At 34.6% G+C, this 24,111-nt stretch overlaps 1 protein-coding gene across 4 annotated transcripts in view; it reads left to right on the forward strand.

Annotated features, from left to right (window-relative positions):
• The window catches only part of EPHA6 (EPH receptor A6), an 846,791-nt gene that overhangs the window by 130,822 nt on the left and 691,858 nt on the right, over positions 1 to 24,111 (forward strand). For all 4 annotated transcript variants that reach the window (XM_061194037.1, XM_061194035.1, XM_061194034.1 and 1 more), the window contains exon 3: positions 20,711 to 21,374. In XM_061194037.1, coding sequence (XP_061050020.1) covers positions 20,711 to 21,374 — 664 coding nt within the window. The remainder of the gene's footprint in view (positions 1 to 20,710; positions 21,375 to 24,111) is intronic.

Consider the following 24,111-nt stretch of genomic DNA (forward strand, 5'->3'; position numbering starts at 1 on the left):
GTTATTTGAAAGAATAGTACCTGTGCTTTCACAATTTTCCCACTATATATACACTTACATTCTGTGTTTAAGAGTCATTAAATACAAACATGCCACACAAAATTAGTGTAACCTATCATAATTTTGTGCAAGTCAGACATTCATTTATGGCACATGTAGTTTATATCTCTAAGTCAATTAACGTAGACAAATCTCAGTTTGAAGCCATTGGCGAAGCTGATGATCATTAGATATAGTTTCACATGTAGGATTCTGGTGTCAAGCAAGCTTTGACATATCAGGAACAATTCCTATGGAACTGTAGGCCTGGGTAGAGTTATAATTTTATTTGAATTGTGAAGATCTAACATATTTTGAAAAACCATGTCAAAATAGATATCTTTGTGAAGTGTTAAGAAACATTAATGGGCCAGAACATGAACTGAAAAATATGTACAGAATCATCTTCTTACCTTAAAAGAATCTCTATAAATTTATTTTACACATTACATATCTGTGATTAAAAAAAGCACTCTTTTTCAGATTCCTGCATGAAGATTGTGCTTCTGCCCACATTAGCACTCCACCAAACCTTTTCTTGTCATAGCTGCCGTAACTGCTCTGTTAAAAAATCCGGTAAATATTGAACTGTTCTTATTTTACAGGACCTTTCAGCAGCATTTGATATGCTTAAATACTTTCTCCTTCATTAATCATTTTCTTTGCAATGTGTACAGAACATCACAGTCTTAGGGGTTTCTTCTCTCCATTTGCATTAACATATACAGTTTGACTGTTCATTTATGTCATACCTTATGTTTGTAAGAACTACCAATTCATAATATAATATAGTTAAATATTACAACATTTAGTTAAAATAGAAAGTTAATCAGAGTCAAGGTTGTAGACTTCACTAGTAATTAGCGCAAAGATAGGTGATCTGACTGCATCAGTAAATAGCCCTTTTTATATTAAAGTCCTCTACTAAAGAATACCTTTTAAGCAGCTTGGGTGTTATATCACTTATTCAGTTCTCTCTCTGTCTCCTGATGCAGACACATATTCTTGATACCATTTTCCTCTCCTCCTCTCTCCATCTTGAAAACACGCACCCACACCCACACACCCACCCACCCCCCGCTCCACACACACAGAGCACCTCTAGGTTCTCAACCTGAGTCTTTGTCCTAAGGTAAAATCTTGTGCTCTAGCATAGTGCTGGCTGAGTCATCTGATGTTTGCAGACTTCAGTTAATTCATCTGATATTTCTGTGTTCAGCTAAGTCATTATGAAGGCTCTAAAACAGGATGATTAGTTTAGGAGGGAGCTCAAAGTTTCTATATCTCTCAATAATTTGATATTTAGAAACCTGATGTAAGAAACAGTAGTCTCCCATGAATGGAAGTGTTCAGAATTGTTTTAGTTAGAATTCAAGCCTTCTATTACTCATTTCCATAGTCAGCAGATATTAAGAACCTACTGTGATCCTGGCATTGTATACCCCTGGTGCTGGGGATACAATAATGGGACAAAACAAAGTCCCTGCCCTCATAGAGATTATATTCTATTTAAATGTATTTTAGTTCAAAACCTCCATATGGGCTAATAGGACCCTCCAGGTACTTGTGGTGGTGATTTTTCTGTTTTCTTTGAAGACTCAAATAAGTCAGTTCCCTCCTTTAAGTCAATTTCCTCATCCATAAAACCAGGATAATATGCTTTATTATCTCTACCATATAGGAATGAAATTAAGTATGATTTGTGAGATTATTTTCACATGCTTTCTGTATTTGTGAAGTCCTGTGGAAACTAGCATGGCATTGTTGAACATAAGACAGAACAATTAAGATGAATATTTTCCATATCTTAATTGTAGAAATTCTATTCAAAGATAGTTTTTGGAGTATCTTATTTATTGGTTAAGTGAAAATCTTAACTTTTTGTACCAATTAAGGCTTACAGACATTCAGAAGATGGACTCTATTTAAGAACTTTTAATCTTCATGAATATGTGACTATTTTTTATGGGAAGAATCATTCCTTCTTAATAGAAATTATCCTTCTTGCTATATTTTGGTCCTGTTAATAGGACAAATGCACCAAAAGTAATAAATTTATTTATAAAACTTAGTCTCAGTAGTTGTCTTCCATATAGCTATGCCATTGACTTCTTACTTTTTTATTAAATATCTTTGTAGTGCTAATAAAAACGTTTTATGTTTACCCAAAGTGAAATAGAAATGTATATGCACATGATGCATTTTGCTTCTTGTTTTATTCTCTTGTTTTAGTCTGAAACTAGTTATCATTTAAATGCAGAGCCTTCACGTTTCTGCTACAAAACAGATTTATGTTATTAACTACATGCCTAGCAGCAGAATTCAGGGCACTAATTTTCTAAGTTTATGTCAGTATATTGACTCAAAGTGAATATTTAAGTGGTTCTGAGGAAAATATCACATTAGAATAAGAAGGCCTCTATAACAAGCTTTCCTTTGGTAGAGAGTATTAGATGCTTATGATTTAAAAATTAAGTCATTACAGCTTACATAATGAGATGCCTATGTACATTCAACCACTTTAGTTTATTTAGATTATGCAAGGTAAGAGGTAGAATGTTTGGAACAAATCAGATGTTTGTCATTTTACTTCTTTTCATTCTCACCTCTTCTATTTTTTATCATTCTTAGAATGAAGTTGGAGATTTTCTTCCCCTGCATTGCTCCCTTTCTCATTTAAATTTAGTTTAATCTTGAGGAATAATTAGTTATAGCCACATACTACAAAACCCTTGGTAACAAGCTATACAGGGAACCTAATTAGGAATTATAGATTTCCCATGATTTTGTTGTTCTTTCTTCGTTTCATTTAAATCTATCTTTAGATTATCTTTTACTTTTAGAAAAATATCTGGGTAATGTTAGGCTATTTCATTATTTTATTAATTAGGCATCTACCAATGTAATACTAGCTAATTTTAAGTCATTTGTTCTTTTGGAGTCTATATCTTTGCAATGATCTTTTGTAATATTCTATTTCCTTTTCATATTTCCCTTGATATATTTATCATAACCACATTTTGAAGAAATAAGTCAAGAAAAAATATTTTTTTTTACCACATAGTTATCTCCCTTTTAGCTGATAGCTGGCATCTGTTACAAATAGAGGCAGAAATAAATTTAAGTTACTAATTTTAAAATTAGAGTGCATGTGATTTTTAAAAAGGCAGACAGAAAAAAGGGAAGAGAGGAAAGTGGTTCTACATACGTATAAGTAAGTACTTATTCATTTAGGAATCACAGGTAAAGGTATAAACCAAATTTATTTTTTTTTAGCTGTCTCTTTCTTCACTGTTATTAGGATGCTTCCTTCCCTAGTCCCTACTGTCAGGATATTTAATATTGGTTTTTAATGATTTTTTTTTTTTTCTTAAACCAGATCAGCCCTGCAGCTGTTCAGGGTCCTAATGGATCTAGGGTGTGATTTTTTTTCCCCTCCCTTTTCTGTCTGTAGATAAAGAGGTAAGCATTTTAGTATGAAGTTAATTTCTCTCTTCCTTTGTTAAAATTTTCTTGAGCTATGGCCTTTGAGTAAGTTATCACTGCTATTTAAAAATGTAATTATTTTTCCAACAGCCCTTTCTATGCCGAGAAATAGACTATCTGCTTTTATTTTAAAATTTTAAAGTTTATTTTTTAAATAAACATTTATATTCCTTTTGAATTCTAAAAGTTTTCAGAGGGAAGAAGGTGTAAATTTGAGAGATTCACATTAGAATTTTGGATGTTTAGGTCAGTTTACCAGCAAATTCAAATTATCTGAATATTCTTGCCTAGGAAGCCTATTTAATTGCCTTATTTTGTTCTCTGAAAAAAGAACGCAGTCTGACTCCACAGTGACTGCCCTTTGCTTTAGGAATTAATTTCCTTGTTCTAACTTTCTATGTCCAAAAGGAATCCACCTTTTAGTCTAGTTTATTTAGCTTGCTATAGAAAGAAAAACTCACTCTGTGTAGATGGGGATGGGTTTTTAGAGAACCCTCAGGCATGAATGGATTAAGTACTGTTCATAGCTTTTTACATTTCCTATCACTTCTAGTAAAGATTCATTTTAAATGGAACTGCCCAAGAGATTTATCAGTGGAGAAATAGTCTTAGGTGATGTACAACACTAAGCTGTATGCGCAGACTTCTGGCAACTTCAGCCGTATACCAAGTGTTTTCCAGGGGGTTAAAGTCCTGCCTCTAATTAAGACAAGCACATGTATAACTTACTCTCCAGTTTGAAATGTGTACATACACCTAGTAATTATAGAAGTTGGATGATGAAATAATCAAACCTGTCATTAGGTCTGCTGTTAAGTTGGTCAATTCTGTCAGCTATTTGCTTTTTTTTTTTTTAACATCTTTATTGGAGTATAATTGCTTTACAATGGTGTGTTAGTTTCTGCTTTATAACAAAGTGAATCAGCTATACATATACATATATCCACATATCTCCTCCCTCTTGCTTCTCCCTCTCACCCTCCCTATCCCACCCCTCTAGGTGGTCACAAAGCACCAAGCTGATCTCCCTGTGCTATGCGGCTGCTTCCCACTAGCTATCTATTTTACATTTGGTAGTGTATTTATGTCCATGCCACTCTCTCACTTCGTCCCAGCTTACCCTTCCCCCTCCCTGTGTCCTCAAGTCCATTGGCTACATCTGCGTCTTTATTCCTGTCCTGCCCCTAGATTCATCAGAACCATTTTTTTTTAATTCCATATATATGTGTTAGCATACGGTATTTGTTTTTCTCTTTCTGACTTACTTCACTCTGAATGACAGTCTCTAGGTCCATCCACTTCAATACAAATAACTCAATATCGTTTCTTTTTATGGCTGAGTAATACTGCATTGTATATATGTGCCACATCTTCTTTTTCCATTCATCTGTTGACAGACACTTAGGTTGATTCCATGTCCTGGCTATTGTAAATAGAGCTGCAAAGAACATTGTGGTACCTGACTGTTTTTGAATTATGGTTTTCTCAGGGTATATGCCCAGTAGTGGGATTGCAGGGTCTTATGGAAGTACAATTTTTAGCTTTTTGAGGAACCTCCATACTGTTCTCCATAGTGGCTGTATCAATTTACATTCTCACCAACAGTGCAAGAGGGTTCCCTTTTCTCCACACCCTCTCCAGCATTTATTGTTTGCAGATTTTTTGAGGATGGCCATTCTGACAGGTGTGAGGTGATACTTCAGTGTGGCTTTGATTTGCATTTCTCTAATGATTAGTGATGTTGAGCATCCTTTCATGTGTTTGTTGGCAATCTGTATATCTTCTTTGGAGAAATGTCTATTTAGGTCTTCTGGCCATTTTTGGATTTGGTTGTTTGTATTTTTTGATATTGAGCTGCGTGAGCTGCTTGTATATTTTAGAGATTAATCCTTTGTCAGTTGCTTCTGTCTTTTCGTCTTGTTTATGGTTTCCTTTGCAATGCAAAAGCATTTAAGTTTCATTAGGTCCCATTTGTTTATATTTGTTTTTATTTCCCTTTCTCTAGGAGGTGGCTCAAAAAGGATCTTGCTGTGATTTATGTCATGGAGTGTTCTGCAAATGTTTTCCTCTAAGAGTTTTATACTGTCTGGCCTTACATTTAGGTCTTTAATCCATTTTGAGTTTATTTTTGTGTATGGTGTATGTGATGTTTTGTTAAACATCACAAATGGTGTTTAATCCATTTTGAGTTTATTTTGTTTATGTGTGTTTTTGTGTATGAGTGTTCTAATTTCATTCTTTTACATGTAGCTGTCCAGTTTTCCCAGCACCACTTACTGAAGAGTCTGCCGTTTCTCCATTGTATATCCTTGCCTCCTTTATCAAAGATAAGGTGACCATATATGCGTGTGTTTATCTCTGAGCTTTCTATCCTGTTCCATTGATCTATATTTCTGTTTTTGTGCCAGTACTATACTGTCTTGATTACTGTAGCTCTGTAGTATAGTCTGAAGTCCAGGAGCCTGATTCCTCCATCTCCATTTTTCTTTCTCCAGCCTGCTTTGGCTATTTGGGGTCTTTTGTGTTTCCATACAAATTGTGAAATTTTTTGTTCTGATTTTGTGAAAAATGCCATTGGTAGTTTGATAGGGATTGCATTGAATCTGTAGATTGCTTTGGGTAGTATAGTCTTTTTCACAATGTTCATTCTTCCAATCCAAGAACATGGTATATCTCTCCCTCTGTTTGTATCATTTCTAATTTCTTTCATCAGTGTCTTATAGTTTTCTGCTTACAGGTCTTTTATCTCCTTAGGTAGGTTTATTCCTAGGTATTTTATTCTTTTTGTTTCAGTGGTAAATGGGAGTGTTTCCTCAGTTTCTCTTTTAGGTTTTTCATCATTAGTGTATAGGAATGCAAGAGGTTTCTGTGAATTAATTTTGTATAGTGCCACTTTACCAAATTCATTGATTAGCGGTAGTAGTTTTCTGGTAGCATCTTTAGGATTCTCTATGTATAGTATCATGTCATCTGCAAACAGTGACAGCTTTACTTCTTCTTTCCAATTTGGATTCCTTTTATTTATTTTTCTTCTCTGATTGCTGTGGCTAACACTTCCAAAACTATGTTGAATAATAGTGGTGAGAGTGGGCAACCTTGTCTTGTTCCTGATCTTAGTGGAAATGGTTTCAGTTTTTCACCATTGAGGACAATATTGGCTGTGGGTTTGTCATATATGACCTTTATTATGTTGAGGAAAGTTCCCTCTATGCCTACTTTCTGGAGGGTTTTCATCACAGATGGGTGTTGAATTTTATCAAAAGCTTTTTCTGCATCTACTGAGATGATCATGTGGTTTTTCTCCTTCAGTCTCTTAATATGGTTTAACACATTGATTTGCAAATATTGAAGAATCCTTGCATCCCTGGGATAAACCCCACTTGATCATGGTGTATGATCCTTTTAATGTGTTGTTAGATTCTCTTTGCTAGTATTTTGTTGAGGATTTTTGCATCTATGTTCATCAGTGATATTGGCCCGTGGTTTTCTTTTTTTGTGGCATCTTTGTCTGGTTTTTGTATCAGGGTGATGGTGGCCTCATAGAACGAGTTTGGAAGTGTTCCTCCCTCTGCTATATTTTGGAAGAGTTTGAGAAGGATAGGTGTTAGCTCTTCTCTAAATGTTTGATAGAATTCGCCTGTGAAGCCATCTGGTCCTGGGCTTTTGTTTGTTGGAAGATTTTTAATCACAGTTTCAATTTCAGTGCTTGTGATTGGTCTGTTTATATTTTCTATTTCTTTATGGTTCAGTCTCAGAAGGTTGTGCTTTTCTAAGAATTTGTCCATTTCTTCCAGGTTATCCATTTGGTTGGCACATAGTTGCTTGTAGTAATCTGTCATGATCCTTTGTATTTCTGCAGTGACAGTTGTTACTTCTCCTTTTTCATTTCTAATTCTACTGATCTGAGTCTTCTCCCTTTTTTTCTTGATGAATCTGGCTAATGGTTTATCAATTTTGTTTATCTTATCAAAGAACCAGCTTTTAGTTTTATCGATCTTTGCCATCGTTTCCTTCATTTCTTTTTCATTTCTTTCTGATCTGATCTTTATGATTTCTTTCCTTCTTCCAACTGTGGGATTTTTTTTTTTTTTGTTCTTTCTCTGATTGATTTAGGTGTAAGGTTAGGTTGTTTATTTGAGATGTTTCTTGTTTCTTGAGGTAGGATTGTATTGCTATAAACTTCCCTCTTAGAACTGCTTTTGCTGCATCCCATAGGTTTTGGGTTGTCGTGTTTTCATTGTCATTTGTTTCTAGGTATTGTTTGATTTCCTCTTTGATTTTTTCAGTGATATCTTGGTTATTCAGTAGTGTATTGTTTAGCCTCCATGTGTTTGTATTTTTTACAGACTTTTTTCCTGTAATTGATATCTAGTCTCATAGCGTTGTAGTCGGAAAAGATACTTGATACGATTTCAATTTTCTTAAGTTTACCAAGGCTTGATTTGTGACCTAAGATATTATCTATCTTGGAGGATGTTCCATGAACACTTGAGAGGAAAGTGTAATCTGCTGTTTTTGGATGGAATGTCCTATAAATATCAGTTAAGTCCATCTTGTTTAGTGTGTCATTTAAAGCTTGTGTTTCCTTATTTATTTTCATTTTGGATGATCTGTCCATTGGTGTAAGTGTGGTGTTAAAGTCCCCCACTTATTGTGTTGCTGTCGATTTCCCCTTTTATGGCTGTTAACATTTGCCTTATATATTGAGGTGCTCCTATGGTGGGTGCATAAATATTTACAATTGTTATATCTTCTTCTTGGATTGATCCCTTCATCATTGTGTAGTGTCTTTCTTTGTCTCTTCTAATAGTCTTTATTTTGAAGTCTATTTTGTCTGATGAGAATTGCTACTTTAGCTTTCTTTTGATTTCCATTTGCATAGAATATGTTTTTCCATCTCCTCACTTTCAGTCTGTATGTGTCCCTAAGTCTGAAATGGATCTCTTGTAGACAGCATATATGCAGGTCTTGTTTTTGTATCCATTCAGCCAGTCTTTGTCTTTTGGTTGGAGTGTTTAATCCATTTACATTTAAGGTAGTTGTCGAAAAGTATGTTCCTATTACCGTTTTCTTAATTGTTTTGAGTTTTTTATTGTAAGTCTTTTCCTTCTCTTGTGTTTCCTGCCTAGAAAAGTTCCTTTAGCATTTGTTGTAAAGATGGTTTTGTGGTGCTGAATTCTCTTAGCTTTTGCTAGTCTGTAAAGGTTTTAATTTCTCCATCGAATTTGAATGAGGTCCTTGCTGGGTAGAGTAATCTTGGTTGTAGGTTTTTCCCTTTCATCACTTTAAATATGTCTTGCCACTCCCTTCTGGTTTGCCGAGTTTCGTCTGAAAAATCAGGTGTTAACCTTATGGGGATTCCCTTGTTTGTTAATTGTTGCTTTTCCCTTGCTGCTTTTAATATTTTTTCTTGGTATTTTATTTTTGATAGTTTGATTAATATGTGTCCTGGCATGTTTCTCCTTGGATTTATCCTGTATGGGACTCTTTGCGCTTCCTGGATTTGATTGACTATTTCCTTACCCATATTAGGGAAGTTTTCAACTATAATCTCTTCAAATATTTTCTCAGTCCCTTTCTTTTTCTCTTATTCTTCTGGGACCCCTATAATTGGAATGTTGTTGCATTTAATGTTGTCCAGGAGGTCTCTGAGATTTTCCTAAATTCTTTTGATTCTTTTTTCTTTATTCTGCTCTTTGGTAGTTATTTCCACTATTTTATCTTCCAGGTCACTTATCCGTTCTTCTGCCTCAGTTATTCTGCTATTGATTCCTTCTAGAGAATTTTTAATTTCATTTATTGTGTTGTTCATCATTTTTTGTTTGCTCTTTAATTCTTTTAGGTCCTTGTTAAATGTTTCTTGTATTTTCTCCATTCTATTTCCAAGATTTTGGATCATCTTTACTATCATTACTCTGAATTCTTTTTCAGGTAGACTGCGTATTTCCTCTTCATTTGATTGGTCTGGTGGGTATTTACCTTGCTCCTTCATCTCCTTCATCTGCTGTGTATTTCTCTGTCTTCTCATTTTGCTTAACTTACTGTGTTTGGGGTCTCCTTTTCACAGGTTCCCGGTTTGTACTTCCCATTGTTTTTGGTGTCTGCCCCAATGGATAAGGTTGGTTCAGTGGGCTGTGTAGGCTTCCTGGTGGAAGGGACTGGTGCCTGTGTTCTGGTGGATGAGACTGGATCTTGTCTTTCTGGCGGGCAGGACCATGTCCGGTGGTTTGTTTGGGGGTGTCTGTGAACTTATTATGATTTTAGGCAGCCTTTCTGCTAATGGGTGGGTTTGTGTTCCTGTTTTGCTAGCTGTTTGGCATAGGGTGTCCAGTACTGTAGCTTGCTGGTCATTGAGTGGAGCTGCTTCTTAGCGTTGAGATGGAGATCTCTGGGCGAACGTTCGTTGTTTGATATTACATGTGGCTGTGAGGTCTCTGGTGGACCAATATCCTGAACTCGGCTCTCCCACCTCAGAGGCTCAGGCCTCACACCTGGCCAGAGCACCAAGACACTGTCAGCCACTTGGCTCAGAAGAAAAGGGAGAAAAAAAAGAAAGAAAGAAAGAAAAAATAAATAAAATAAAATAAAATAATTAAAATAGAAAACAGTTATCAAAAATAAAAAAATTAAAAAGTAATAAAAAAAAAGAGAGAAAGAAAGAATAGAGCAACCAAACCAAAAACAGAGCCACCAGTGATAACAAGTGCTGAAAACTATACTAAAAAAAAAAAACAAAAATGGACTGTCAGAACCCTTGGACAAATGGCAAAAATAAAGCTATACAGACAAAATCACACAAAGAAGCATACACATACACACTCACAAAAAGAGAAAAAGGAAAAATATATATTTATTAAAAAAATAAAAGGAAGAAGAACCAAATCAATAAACAAATCTACCAATGATAATAAGCTCTAAATACTAAACTAAGATAAACATAAAACCAGAAACAAATGGGATGCAGAAAGCAAACCCCAAATCTACTGTTGCTCCCAAAGTCCACCACCTCAATTTTTGGATGATTCGTTGTCTATTCAGGTGTTCCACAGATGCAGGGTACGTCAAGTTGACTGTAGAGATTTTATCTGCTGCTCCTGAGGCTGCTGGGAGAAGTTTCCCTTTCTCTTCTTTGTTCGCCCAGCTCCTGGGGTTCAGCTTGGGATTTGCCTCTGCCTCTGCGTGTAGGTCACCTGAGGGTGTCTTTTGGGAAGTCTGAGGTCTTCTGCCAGCATTCAGTAGTGTTCTGTAGGAGTTGTTCCACATGTGGATGTGGTTTTGATGTATTTGTGGGGAAGAAGGTGATCTCCACGTCTTACTCCTCCGCCATCTTGAAGGCACCCCTCCAGCTATTTGCTTTTACAAAATAGGAACTAAACTCAAAATATTCCAACTCTTCCATCTCATATTGTTTATTATAATTTTTTATATTTTCATATGACTTAAAATACCAATATATAAAAGAATTCACTGTTATATAATATAGAAAAAACTCAGTAAAACAAAACTTACATACATGTGTTGAAACGTAAATAGAGGCATGTTAAAATTTCTAAGAATTTATTTGAGCTAATGAAGCCACATTCTTTCTTGGATGGGTCTCCTATCCAGTCACACCTCAGATTGGGACTTGAACCCATGATCCCTGACTTAGGAGGGGACTCAAACCCATTGTCTTTTAAGTGAAACTGCTCACCTGGTATCAGGACTTACTGAAGCTCAGGTTCTTTTGTCTCATCACAGAAAGAATTCAGGGTGAGGCAAAATGATAGGCAAAGAGTGAGTTTATTAGCATAGGAAGCTTATGAGAGATACAAGTGGGCAGGCAAGGGAGCGCAGCCCTGAGAGCAAAGAGGGCTACATTTTTATAATCAAAGAAAAAGTGGGCAGGGGGGAAGACCACCTACTTCATCATTCTTGGGTAGATGTCAAGGCTTACATCATTAGTTCCTCCTTTGACCCTATGTGGTTTAGCCGGGACTGTCATGGCGCTATTGAAATCATATGTATTTTAGCAGAAAGGTGGTAACATATACTAAAAAATGGTTACTCATCTCACGTTTTGGTATAATGTCCCCTTTCATCTAGTTTCTTTCCCCTTTCCCCTATATTCCATCTTGGCTACATGCAGAAATGCTCTTCTTCAAGGACCATTAACTCCCTGGCTTCATGTAACAATATTCAGACCCCATATCTATTGTCTTGTGTTTTAACTATCAGGACTTGTGGCTTGAGTCTGCCTGGAACTTGAATGCACCTGGTCTTCCTTCAAGATAGAGTAGGTTATTGGATTCTTTTCTTGAGTGGTCATTAGCTTACAACAGTTTCCCAAACTCCCTTAAAATTTCCTTTCTGTCTTTAATCCCCTAGTGGGATTTTTAAACTAATTATTCTACTCTATCCCTATCACTAACATTGATTTGAATCAGGCAGCATCAAACCAAAAGTGGTTAGGGTCACTCTGCCAACAGGAGCTAGGGGAAAGGTGTTTTTTATACAGCAGACATAGAAGCAAAGCATGGAAATTATTTGATTGGCTATAGCTTAAGTGGGTACCTCATTTAAGTGGGAAAGGCTAGATGGCTGTTTGTGATTGGTTGTTCTTAGGTTTTGATTTCCTAACGTTGGAGCATTTACAGGAATTTATTATGGCTTAGGTTTGGGTTTGCTTACACAAGCTGCCAAGGCATTAGAGCCACCTCAGTCTAATAGCCTCCTTGTTTAATTACTTTAATACATGCTTCTGCAGGGTAGAATATCTTGTGAACTCTATCTGCTTTTATGGCTGGATAAGTAGAACAGAGAACTTCTTCTATCTATTAGTTATTTTATGAGTCTCTTTCTTTGGATCAAGGAGAGGATTACATGTGATGAATAGAAAAGCTCTGTCTCTTGGAGTGTCTTGCTCAATGAAAGCTTTTGATTAAGCAAGAATCAGTTGTCTTCCAAAGGGTTGGCAGGAAGAATGTGTCATGAACCATATAGCTATTTGTTCTAAGAATGTACATGTTGGATAATGGTATGGTAAAGTCACTGTGGCCACAGGAGGAAACAAGAATTACACTTGGAAAGGAGAAGTCTATTATACGCACAGGTTCCAGGAAGGAGGTCATCAAGGCCATGCAGGGCCACAGGGGAAGCAATCGGTTTTGGTCAAGTGACAGAAGACAGGAGTGAGGGGAAAGTCTGAGCCAGAGCATTTATTGGGGTTTCTGTGGGAAACGCAAGGCAGGGCCCAGTAAACAGCTTAGGATTGGCTAATTTGAATAATTCCTTCAGGCTTTGGGCTATAGGGTTGGTCTCTAGTTGCCTGGTACCTGCCCCTGGGATGATTTAAGACAGAAGAAATATTGGCTTGGTGTGTGAGAGTTAGGTAAGGAAGCAGTTGGGGCTATAGACTCCGGTTTGGTTGGTTTGCCTATGAAAGATATGCTCTAGGCCCAGAGCCTTTTGGTATCTCTAAGAATTAGCTAGCCCTGGGAGAGACAATCTCCCCTAGGCCAACAAGTCACCAGTAAAACATCATGAAATACAGAAAATGAAGTTAGAAGGCCTGGTTCTAGTCCTTGGCCCATGCAATTCCTGGGTATTGAATTCCTTATCAGTAATGTGAAAATGAAAATATCTGTCTCACTTGATTGGACTGATGAGGACCAAATAAGTTAACATTTGTGAAAAAGCTTTGATGGTATAAATTCAGGATACAAATAGTTGCCCTCAGGAATCATTATATCCAAGGTGCCCTTGAAGTTTATAAAAGAAAGAACCCTTTGGTGTACAACTGATTCTTGTTTAACCAAACCGTGTACATCTAAATAGTTCACAACTGGAGAATAAGTATGTGTTTGTTTTTGTTTTAAATAGGGGCGAAAACTTTTACCCACTAAATATATGTAGTACAGGACTGTGCTGCCAAAAATTATATGCATATAGATTAGTGTTATACATTATTTTTCTATACACTCTTCTCCCTCTGCCTTATTGAATCTTGTAATTCTTTAAGGTTAAAGTCCAGTCTCTCCATCTTGGCCAAAGCTGCCAAACCACCCTCGTTCACAAGTGGTGCTATCCTTTGGACACTTACTCTATTTACTATATATACTGTTTATTTGTTTCTTATATTCAGTTCTGTGCTGTCAATTATGTTTTCATAATTTATTACCTTAAAATATTATAATAAGTCCAGTAAGAGAAAGCAATTCTTGTATCTAATTTCTTCATTCCTTGTATGGAATTTAATATATACTGTAAACTCACTAAATATTGTTTATTGCTTATTAACACATGATCTGTAGGATCAATGGAGAACTTTAGGAGGCAAAAGTGTTTTGAGGCAAATGTTTACATTAACTACCCAATAATGAAGCAGAACATAAAAGTTTTTTATAATATTTAACTCTCTTTGATATTAAAGAGTAATTATAGTACCTTACACTCCAAATCAGATTTTTTAACCTTTTTTTTAATTGAAGTATAGTTAATTTACAGTGTTGTACAGCAAAGTGATTCAGTTATGTATATAATATACATATGTTTATATATGTATATATATATATATTCTTTTTCAGATTCTTTTCCATTGTAGGTTATTATAAGATATTGAATATAGTTCCCTGTGCTGTACAGTAGGTCATTGTTGTTTATATATTTTATATATAGTAGTGTGTATCTGTTAATCCCAGACTCCTAATTTATCCCTTCCCCCCATGCCCAACTTTCCCCTTTGGTAACCATAAGTTTGTTTTCTATGTCTGTGAGTCTGTTTCTGTTTTGTAAATAAGGTCATTTGTATCATTTTTTTTTTTTTAGATTCCACAAATAAATGGTATCATATGATATTTGTCTTTCTCTGTTTGACTTACTTCACTTAGTATGATAATCTCTAGGTCCATCTATGTTGCTGCAGATGGCATTATTTCATTCTTTTTTATAGCTGAGCAATATTCCAGTATATATATGTACCACAACTTCTTGATCCATTCCTCTGTCAATGGACATTTAGGTTGCTTCCATGTCTTGGCTATTGTAAACAGCAGACATAGCTTCCATGTCTGCTATGAAATTGGGGTGCATGTATCTTTTCCAACTAGAGTTTTCTCTGATATGCCTAGGAGTGGGATTGTAGGATCATTTGATAACTCTATTTTTAGTCTTTTAAGAAACCTCGATACTGTCCTCCATAGTGGCTGCACAAATTTACATTCCCACCAACAGTGTCGGAGGGTTCCCTTTTCTCCACACCCTCTCCAGCATTTATTATTTGTAGACTTTTTAATGATGACCATACTGACTGAAGTGAGGTGATACCTCATTGTAGTTTTGATTTGCATTTCTCTAATAATTAGCGATATTGTGCATCTTTTCATGTGCCTGTTGGCCATCTGTATGTATTCTTTGGAGAAATGTCTATTTAGTCTTCTGCCCATTTTTTGATTGGATTGTTTAATTTTTTGATATTAAGCTGTTTGTATATTTTGGAAATTGAGCCATTGTCAGTAGCATCGTTTGCAGATATTTTCTCCCAGTCTGTAGGTAGTCTTTTCGTTTTGTTCATGGTTTCCTTTGCTATGCAAAGGTTTTAAGTTTAATTAGGTCCTATTTGGTATTTTTGGTTTTTATTTTCATCACTCTAGGAGATGGATCCAAAAAAATATTTCTGCAATTTATGTCAAAGAATGTTCTGACTATGTTTTCCTCTAGGAGTTTTATAGTATCCAGTCTTTCATTTAGGTCTTTAAGCCATTTTGAGTTTATTTTTGTATATGGTGTTAGAGAATGTCTAATTTCATTCTTTTACATGTAGCTGTCCAGTTTTCCCAGCACCACTTATTGAAGAGACTGTCTTTTTTCCATTGTATATTCTTGCCTCCTTTATCACAGATTAATTGACAATAAGTGTCTGGGTTTATTTCTGTGCTTTTTATCCTGTTCCATTGATCTATATTTCTGTTTTTATGCCAGTACCATGCTGTTTTAATTACTGTAGCTTTGTAGTAAAGTCTAAAGTCAGGGAGCATGACTCTTCCAGCTTCGTTCTTCTTTCTCAAGATTGTTTTGGCTATTTGGGGTCTATTTTGTTTCCATACAAATTTAAACATTTTTGTTCTAGTTCTGTGAAAAATGCCATTGGTAATGTAATAGGGATTATACTGAATCTGTAGATTGCCTGGGGTAGTATGGTCATTTTAACAATATTGATTCTTCTAATCCAAGAACACGGTATATCTTTCCATCTGTTTCTGTTGTCTTCAATTTCTTTCATCAGTGTTTTATAGTTTTCAGAGTACCGGTCTTTTGCCTGCTTAGGTAGGTTTATTCCTAGGTATTTTATTCTGTTTGATGTGATGGTAAATGGAATTGTTTCATTAATTTCTCTTTCTGATATTTTATTGTTAGTGTATAGAAATGCAACAGATTTCTGTGTATTAATTTTGTATCCTGCAACTTAACTGAATTCATTGATTAGCTCTAGTAGTTTTCTGGTAGTGTCTTTAGGATTTTCTATGTATAGAATCATGTCATCTGCAAATATTGACAGTTTTATTTCTTCTTTTCCCATTTGGATTCCTTTTATTTCTCTTTCTTCTCTGACTGCTGTGGCTTGGACTTCCAAAACTACATTGAATAAAAGTGGTGAGAGTGGGAATCCTTGTCTTCTTCCTGACCTTAGAGGAAATGCTTTCAACTTTTCACCATTGAGTATGATATTAGCTGTGGGTTTGACATGTATGGCCTTTATTATGAAGAAGTAGGTTCCCTCTATGCCCACTTTCTGAAGAGCTTTTACCAAAAATGGATGTTGAATTTTATCAAAAGCTTTTTCTGCGTCTATAGATGATCATACATTTTAAAATATTTATTTATTTATTTATTTATTTATTTATTTATTTATTTATTTGGCTGCACTGGGTCTTAGTTGCGGCATGCAGGATCTTCGTTGCCGTGTGCAAGATCTTCGTTGTGGCGTGCAGGATCTTCAGTTGCAGCATGCAGGATTTTTTTTTTTTTTTTTAAGTTGTGGCATGTGTGATCTTTAGTTGTTTCATGTGAACTCTTGGTTGTGGCATGTGAGATCTAGTTCCCTGACCAGGGGTCGAACCTGGGCCCCCTGCATTAGGAGCCTGGAGTTGTAGCCACTGGACCACCAGGGAAGTCCCAAGATGATCACATGGTTTTTATCCTTCAATTTGTTAATGTGGTGTATCATATTGATTGATTTGTGGATATTAAAAAATTCTTGCATCCTGGGATAAATCCCACTTAATCATGTTATATGATCCTTTTAATATATTGTTTGATTTGGTGTGCTAGTATTTTGTTGAAGATTTTTGCATCTTTGTTCATTAGTGGTATTGGCCTGTAATTTTCTTTTTTTGTGATATCTTTGTCTGGTTTTGGTGTCAGGGTGATGGTGGCCTCATAGAATGAGTTCAGAAGTATTCCTTCCTCTGCAGTTTTTTGGAATAGTTTCAGAAGGATAGATGTTAACTCTTTTCTAAATGTTTGGTAGAATTCACCTGTGAAGCCATCTGTCCCTGGACTTTTGTTTATTGGGAGTTTTAAAATTACTGATTCAATTTCAGTACTGGTAATTAGTCTGTTCATATTTTCTATTACTTCCTGGTTTGGTCTTGGGAGATTGTACCTTTCTTTAGACTTGGGAATGGAAGATGATACACTATTCCTAGAGCTTTAGGTGGCCATCCCCATTCATTTCTCTAGCTACAACCCTCTTTGTGAAGCAATGACCTTGAGCAATAAGGTAATATGCTAATTATATGCTATGCTTTCCTTCTGTACCACACTCTAGGTAAGACCCCTGAATTCCCTGCTCAGATGGCTTCAAATCTCCTTTCAAGAACTTTAAGCCTTCTTGTTGGGGGTCCATCCTCCAAAGGGTGAACTGTACTACTGGTATGCTCAACCTAGGTTGAATAGAGGACCAGAGTTGGCATCTTTTTGTAGCAGAGGAGGGACACAGCTGGGCCATGAAGACTGGGATGCTCATGTATGTGCTTGTGTGAAGTCCTTCATGGTATGGGATGTACCTAGCATCAGGGAAGAAATAGAAATGGGGTTGACTAAGGTTAGGGGTTGGCTCTGGATGGACTACCGCATGCTGGCATGAAATTCTGAGAAGTCCAAATATTTTAAATTTGAACCTGGCCTTCCAGTATCTTTCTAAAGTAGGCAAATAGAACATACTTAGAGTTTGATCTTCTTTGAAGAATGATTTATCATTTAAAAATATTTAGACATTTGGTATGTGAGCCCTATACTTCCATTCTTTCCTTTGACCCCACATTTTTAGAGGCTGTATTTATTTTAATACTTGGAAATTGTAACTAAAAGTTATGTAACTGTATAAATACAAATATAACTTTGTGTAAATGCAGTGTTTTCAAAGGATACATTATGATTTAAATATGATAGCATTTCTATATCTACTAATGACAATATATTTTTAGTAAATTTCCTAGCCTTTTAGATCTTATAGCAATCTTGAATTTATTTATACTCTTATTTTAGTGAATCATATTCAGATTTAAAAATCTAATTTAAATTACTTTCAGTATTCTTGGATAAGACTAAATTTAGCAGTTGATCCCTTTTGCCTATTTTGGTATCTGAATCTCATTCTGATTTCTTTCTTTTTTTTGTTGTTGTTGTTTTTTTGATTACAGAGAGAAGAAACACTATTGTTTCTCAAACATCATTAATTTAACATAGAAAATAATGTACCATTTTGTTAAACATCCTTATGTAGTGCTTTGAAAAGAACCACATTTCTCATTATTTGCATGTATTTTGTTATTTCCTTATCTCTTGGTTCAGATTTTTAGTCCTGATTCAGTGTATGCATGTCATATTCTTCACATTCCTGATCTTTCTTTCCATCTAAACATTTTTTCCAAACCCAACATATTTTTAAATAAAGATATGTAATGATTTCAGAACTCTTTTTTCTGTCACAGATGTAATTTTTCACATTTATTTAATCTCATATTTTAGGAGAATTGATTGATGAGAATGGTTAATACTTTTTATTAATATGAAGAGATATAGTCTGAAGATGTTAAAATGTAAATATTCAAACAGAATTTATTGACAGTATATCTCTATACTCCTATATGGGAGAGTAGAGGATGCAGTGTAGACAATAGTAATTACATGCATTCCCTGAGGAATAAAATCAATTCTGATTAGAAATTTATCTGAAATAAGAATAATCACTGGATAAGTACCTTAGAGGCTCTCCAATGGGAAAAATGCTTAGAATTTTGGACACCTATTTTGACAGTTCTCAGATTTTATTAGTTGTATCTTGTCTCTTACTATTTACATTCTGAATGGTTAGCTTATCATTTTAAATGAGCTTTGATAGTTCTGGTTTGCCTTTAAATTTACGTGTAAGAATCATATAAGACCTATAATATGTTAGGATGAAAGGTATTTAGATGGGTAATTTTATGTGCCTCTGTGAGATTTTTGGATCACCCCTGATAAACAGTGGGTGTGTTTTGTAAAACTGTACCCACAGTTCTAAAGGAACTCATTGTTTCTTCTGGAAAATACCTTCTGAATTTCAAGCAAGCAACTTACAAATGAAATTTTAGATACAGAATTGTTTTTAAGTTTGCTTGATGGATAATATAAATTGTTTATTTGTGGAAATTTAAAGTAGATAATTGAAAGTATTAGTGTTTCAACAATCCAATAGACTGAGGCAAGAAGCCATTCTGTTAGAAACTATATTAAATGAAATTCCACCAGTCTCGATTAACTCTCTACAGCCAAATAAAATAAGAAACTGCAAACTGGGTGAGTTAAATAAGCTTATTATAAATCACTGAAGTGTGGTATCAAGAAATAGAACACATTCACTATAGAAAACAGTTCATCGTTTCCACTGTACTTTAATAGAAATGAGAAATTATGATGACTAGTATGTTTTTCCAAAAAGACTGTAAAGTTACCAGAATGTGTTTTTGTTTATTGAAAATTATTATAACTTTTATTATACAAATAAAATATACTTACAATCTAAATTTGTAATATAGAAGTATGCAGTATTAGATATATAAATAATGACAACGCCAATTAATTTCAATGTACTCAAACATTTTTACTAAAATTTAAAAAAAGGTAAGTTTTTTCTATTCATATAGGTAGCAGAATGCTTGTATGTAAACATGCAGAAGTGAAGATAATCCAATGATCTAGCTCAGAGTAAAAGCCAAAGTGTTTCCAATGCTTACAAAGGCTTTTTGCACCTTCTTTGCCTCTCTGTTTAGTGCCCGTTCAAGCTGTTCCTAAAACATACCTATACCTTCCTGCCTCAGAGGTTGGTACTTACTCTTTCCTCTTCACTGCCTCACCTCTAAGACGTTACTTAAATGTCACAACCTCAGTGAGGCCTTCTCTGGTCATACTATTTAAAATTTCAACCCTCTTCCCCATCTCCCTGCCTTATTTTTTCCCATTATACTTTCTACCATATTTTTCAGTTGACTCATTTACGGTTTTTATTGCGTCTCCTCACTCTAAGTAAGATCCATGAAGGCAGGGAGTTTTTGTTCAGCTAGTGCACTGCTGTATTCCTAGTGTCCAGAATAGTGCCTGATAAATATTTCTTGAATAAATCTAAAGCCTTCTCTATGTCTATTTTCTATCAAAATAGACATGTAAATATTTAATTGAATACTGATGAATATACCTCAATTTGTGGCAAATTGGATATGAAGACAAATGGGTAACTAGAGTACATTTGTCATTGGTCTAGTTATTTGATCACATAATAGATGCTATTTTAGGTTGTTTATAGAGTACTAGAAACCATTTAAAGTTCTTTACATATATTAACTAATTTATGCCTCACAACAATCCTATGAAACAGGTACTCTTATCAGCTCCATTTTATAGTTGAGGAAGCTAGAGGTTAAATAAAGTATCCCTTGATCTTGCAACTAACATGTAAGAAGGTAAGATTCATACCGGGACAGCTGGTATGTTCAGAACCTATTGTCTTAATGAAAGGCTCCTGGTTAAAATCCTGCACCATTGTTGCTTTGCTTTGCTTTATTTGTATCCTTTTTATTCATTTTTCTTTCAGTAAAACAGAATAGTAATCATATATGTTCGACCACTGTGGTTTCATAATCATTTATTTTATTTTTGCTTTTTGCAGTGGGATGCCATCACTGAAATGGATGAACACAATAGGCCCATTCACACATACCAGGTATGTAATGTGATGGAACCAAACCAAAACAACTGGCTTCGTACAAACTGGATCTCCCGTGATGCAGCTCAGAAAATTTATGTGGAAATGAAGTTCACACTGAGGGATTGTAACAGCATCCCATGGGTCTTGGGGACTTGCAAAGAAACATTTAATCTATATTATGTGGAATCAGATGAGTCTCATGGAATTAAATTCAAGCCAAGCCAGTATACAAAGATTGACACAATTGCTGCTGATGAAAGTTTTACCCAGATGGATTTGGGTGATCGCATCCTCAAACTCAACACTGAAATTCGTGAGGTGGGGCCTATAGAAAGGAAGGGATTTTATCTGGCTTTTCAAGACATCGGGGCATGCATTGCCCTAGTTTCGGTCCGTGTTTTCTACAAAAAGTGCCCCTTTACTGTTCGTAATCTGGCCATGTTTCCAGACACTATCCCAAGGGTCGATTCTTCCTCCTTGGTTGAAGTAAGGGGCTCTTGTGTGAAGAGTGCAGAAGAACGTGACACTCCTAAACTGTATTGTGGAGCTGATGGAGATTGGCTGGTTCCTCTTGGAAGGTGTATCTGCAGTACAGGATATGAAGAAATTGAAGGTTCTTGCCACGGTAAGAAAGAAATATTTAAATAATTATTCATGCATTCAAATGGTGTTTTTTTAAAGGTAAATTGGTTGTATATTTATTTTCAAATAATACATTTTCGAATACTATTCCTGGAAGAATTAATTGTGGATGAAATTAACTCATATTAACTATAAGATAATTTCTGATTTTTTTTTCCTCCTGGGAATGGTGTATGAAAATGTAAAATAAATTATATACCATGACAAGTGTTCTTCCATATTGCCTTCAGTAAAATAGTTGCTGTATGAATTGCTGTATTCACCTGATTTTTATAAAGGAAAGCAACATCAATAGCAGCAACAAAAAGCAAGAGGGATCAAAGCAGGCATTTGCTTAACTTTTATGTTTTGGTGGTTTATAGAGAATATGACATTTAAAGACAGTTTGAAAACAGTTCTTTCTTTCATGTTGAATTGTAATAATTGAATTGTACCTAGGTAAGCTGAAATTATATTTAAATAAATGAGGAATTCATATGTTTGCATATGAATCATACATATGTTTAAAAATATATAGGATAGTTTATAGGAATGTTATGTGTTTGGTGATTGAGTACTGAGTGTATCAGAAATTAATTTATCCTTTGCTACTATTAAATACAATTCCCTACCATATAACACATTAGCTTTTTTTGTTTAAATAGCAGTACTTGTGCAAGATCAAATTGTTAGGAAGTATGAACACAGTGCAATGCTGATTAAGTTTAAAACCATACCTTTCATGGAATTATGATATGAAATATCTGTAATTTTCAAGATAAAACAATTTTTTTATTTGAATCATTTTATGAAGGCTTATTAATCTAATAAATATATACACTTAAAAATTTTTGCATATCCCCTGATAAAGATAATTTATATCAATTATGTTTGGATTTAGGACTCATAATCAAAACACAAATAAAGAAAGAAAATTAATGCTTGGTAAATAGTAACATAGTAGAGATCTTTTCCTCTCAATGGTAAATTATTTATAGTTTTTTTTCTATAGCACCATACTGAATTTACTTACTTTTTTGGTGATGTTCAGTGGTATGTTCCCACCCATTAAAAGGGATGAAAGTAAATGAGAAAAAAACATATTTGTTTCTATATAAGGGTCAGTGGTAATATATGCGAATTTTTAAACATTTTATCTATTTACGAAACGCTTGGGTTCTTGAATGCTGAAAAAGTTCACTAAAGCTACCGGTGATGATTATGTTCGGTCATTTGAAAGTACTGTTTGTATGAAAAGTCTGTAGTATATTTATTGAACGTGTGAGCCAACTTTCCTTCACTGTTTAATCATTAAAATATATTTCATTGAAATTTATATAGATTTAATTCAAAATTTTTGTTCACCTGTAACAAGGATTTAGAATGAATCAAAAATAAGTTATTAATATAAATGATCCTTTGAAGTGGTGCTATAGAATATTTTACATTGGAAAATGCAACATGAATAATTTTTCAGTGAGATTAAGAAGGCAATAATAGCCAAGGATAAAACATATGACATATACTAACCATGTAGTTTTACCATATTTTACATTAGGTAGACGCTGGATATTGGTAAAAATAATAAAGCTTTAAAATTATTTAAACAATAATTATCTAAGGATTTATGTGATTAATTATTATTAAATATATTTTATGGCATTGATCACAGAATTAGAGGTAGTGACAATCATTGATGACTAGATGTTTTTTGCTTAATATGTCTGCTCTGTGAAATTTCATTCTTGTTTGCATGCCTGAAAATTCCTTCAGCTGTTGGCAAAGATGACTTTGGACATATGATAATTATCGGCTTATCTAGAGCTACTGCTAGACTCGTTCATTTTTATGGCTTGTTATCTTTATTATAATTTATTTGACTGCAGAAATGAGAGAGTGGGTACAGTACAAATGTTCATCATCTTCTTCTAGCAGATGGCAGAAATTGGAAGATTATGCTTGGATTCTAAATCCATGGCTTACTAACTTCCTTTTCCAAAAATAAATTAGTGGTTATAATCAATTAATGGTAAAGTATATGGAATACTATTACATGCAAACACATGTTCCTGGTTCCAATTGAATACAATGAATTGCTATTTACAAACAGAAAGGAAGTGGATGTGGAGACCTCATTTTTAGAGAAAGGTATCTTACACTATCACTAGTTTCCATTTTAAAGTATTTATTTGTGTTCTTGATGCTTCATATTGCCCCTTTCTATCCTCTGATAATAATTTTTTATCATGGATTCTATTGCAGTCTGTCAACAATTTATCTCACAACCAAATCTCAGAATTACCTATAACCTACGTGACAAATTAATTGAAATTTATGTGAATAAAGAATAGCTCAGGCAATAATGTGACCGTATGTTTATATATATAATGAGAAAAGAAAAAACAAAGTATATCATTTTCTTTTCTTCTGGTTTATTCTATTAGAGCATTTATTTTAGCTATTTTTTTGAGTACCTACTGTCTGTTAATCATTTTGACAGGTAGTAGAGATAAATATAAATAGAGGCATATGTTTCAATGATCTATTGCTATTGAGGTAAAATAACCCAAAACTTAATAACTTAAAGCCACAATAATTTATGATTTCTTAGGGCTCAGGTGGGTAATTCTTCTGCTTATTGTAGAGTAAACAGAGGTCACTCATGTAGCTGAATTCAGCTGGGAGCTTAACAGGGGTTGGAATGTCTAAGATGACCTCTTATATTCCAGGGCCTCTCTCTA

Source organism: Eubalaena glacialis, chromosome 6 (assembly GCF_028564815.1).
Source record: "Eubalaena glacialis isolate mEubGla1 chromosome 6, mEubGla1.1.hap2.+ XY, whole genome shotgun sequence".
In the NCBI taxonomy this organism is placed as follows: domain Eukaryota; kingdom Metazoa; phylum Chordata; class Mammalia; order Artiodactyla; family Balaenidae; genus Eubalaena; species Eubalaena glacialis.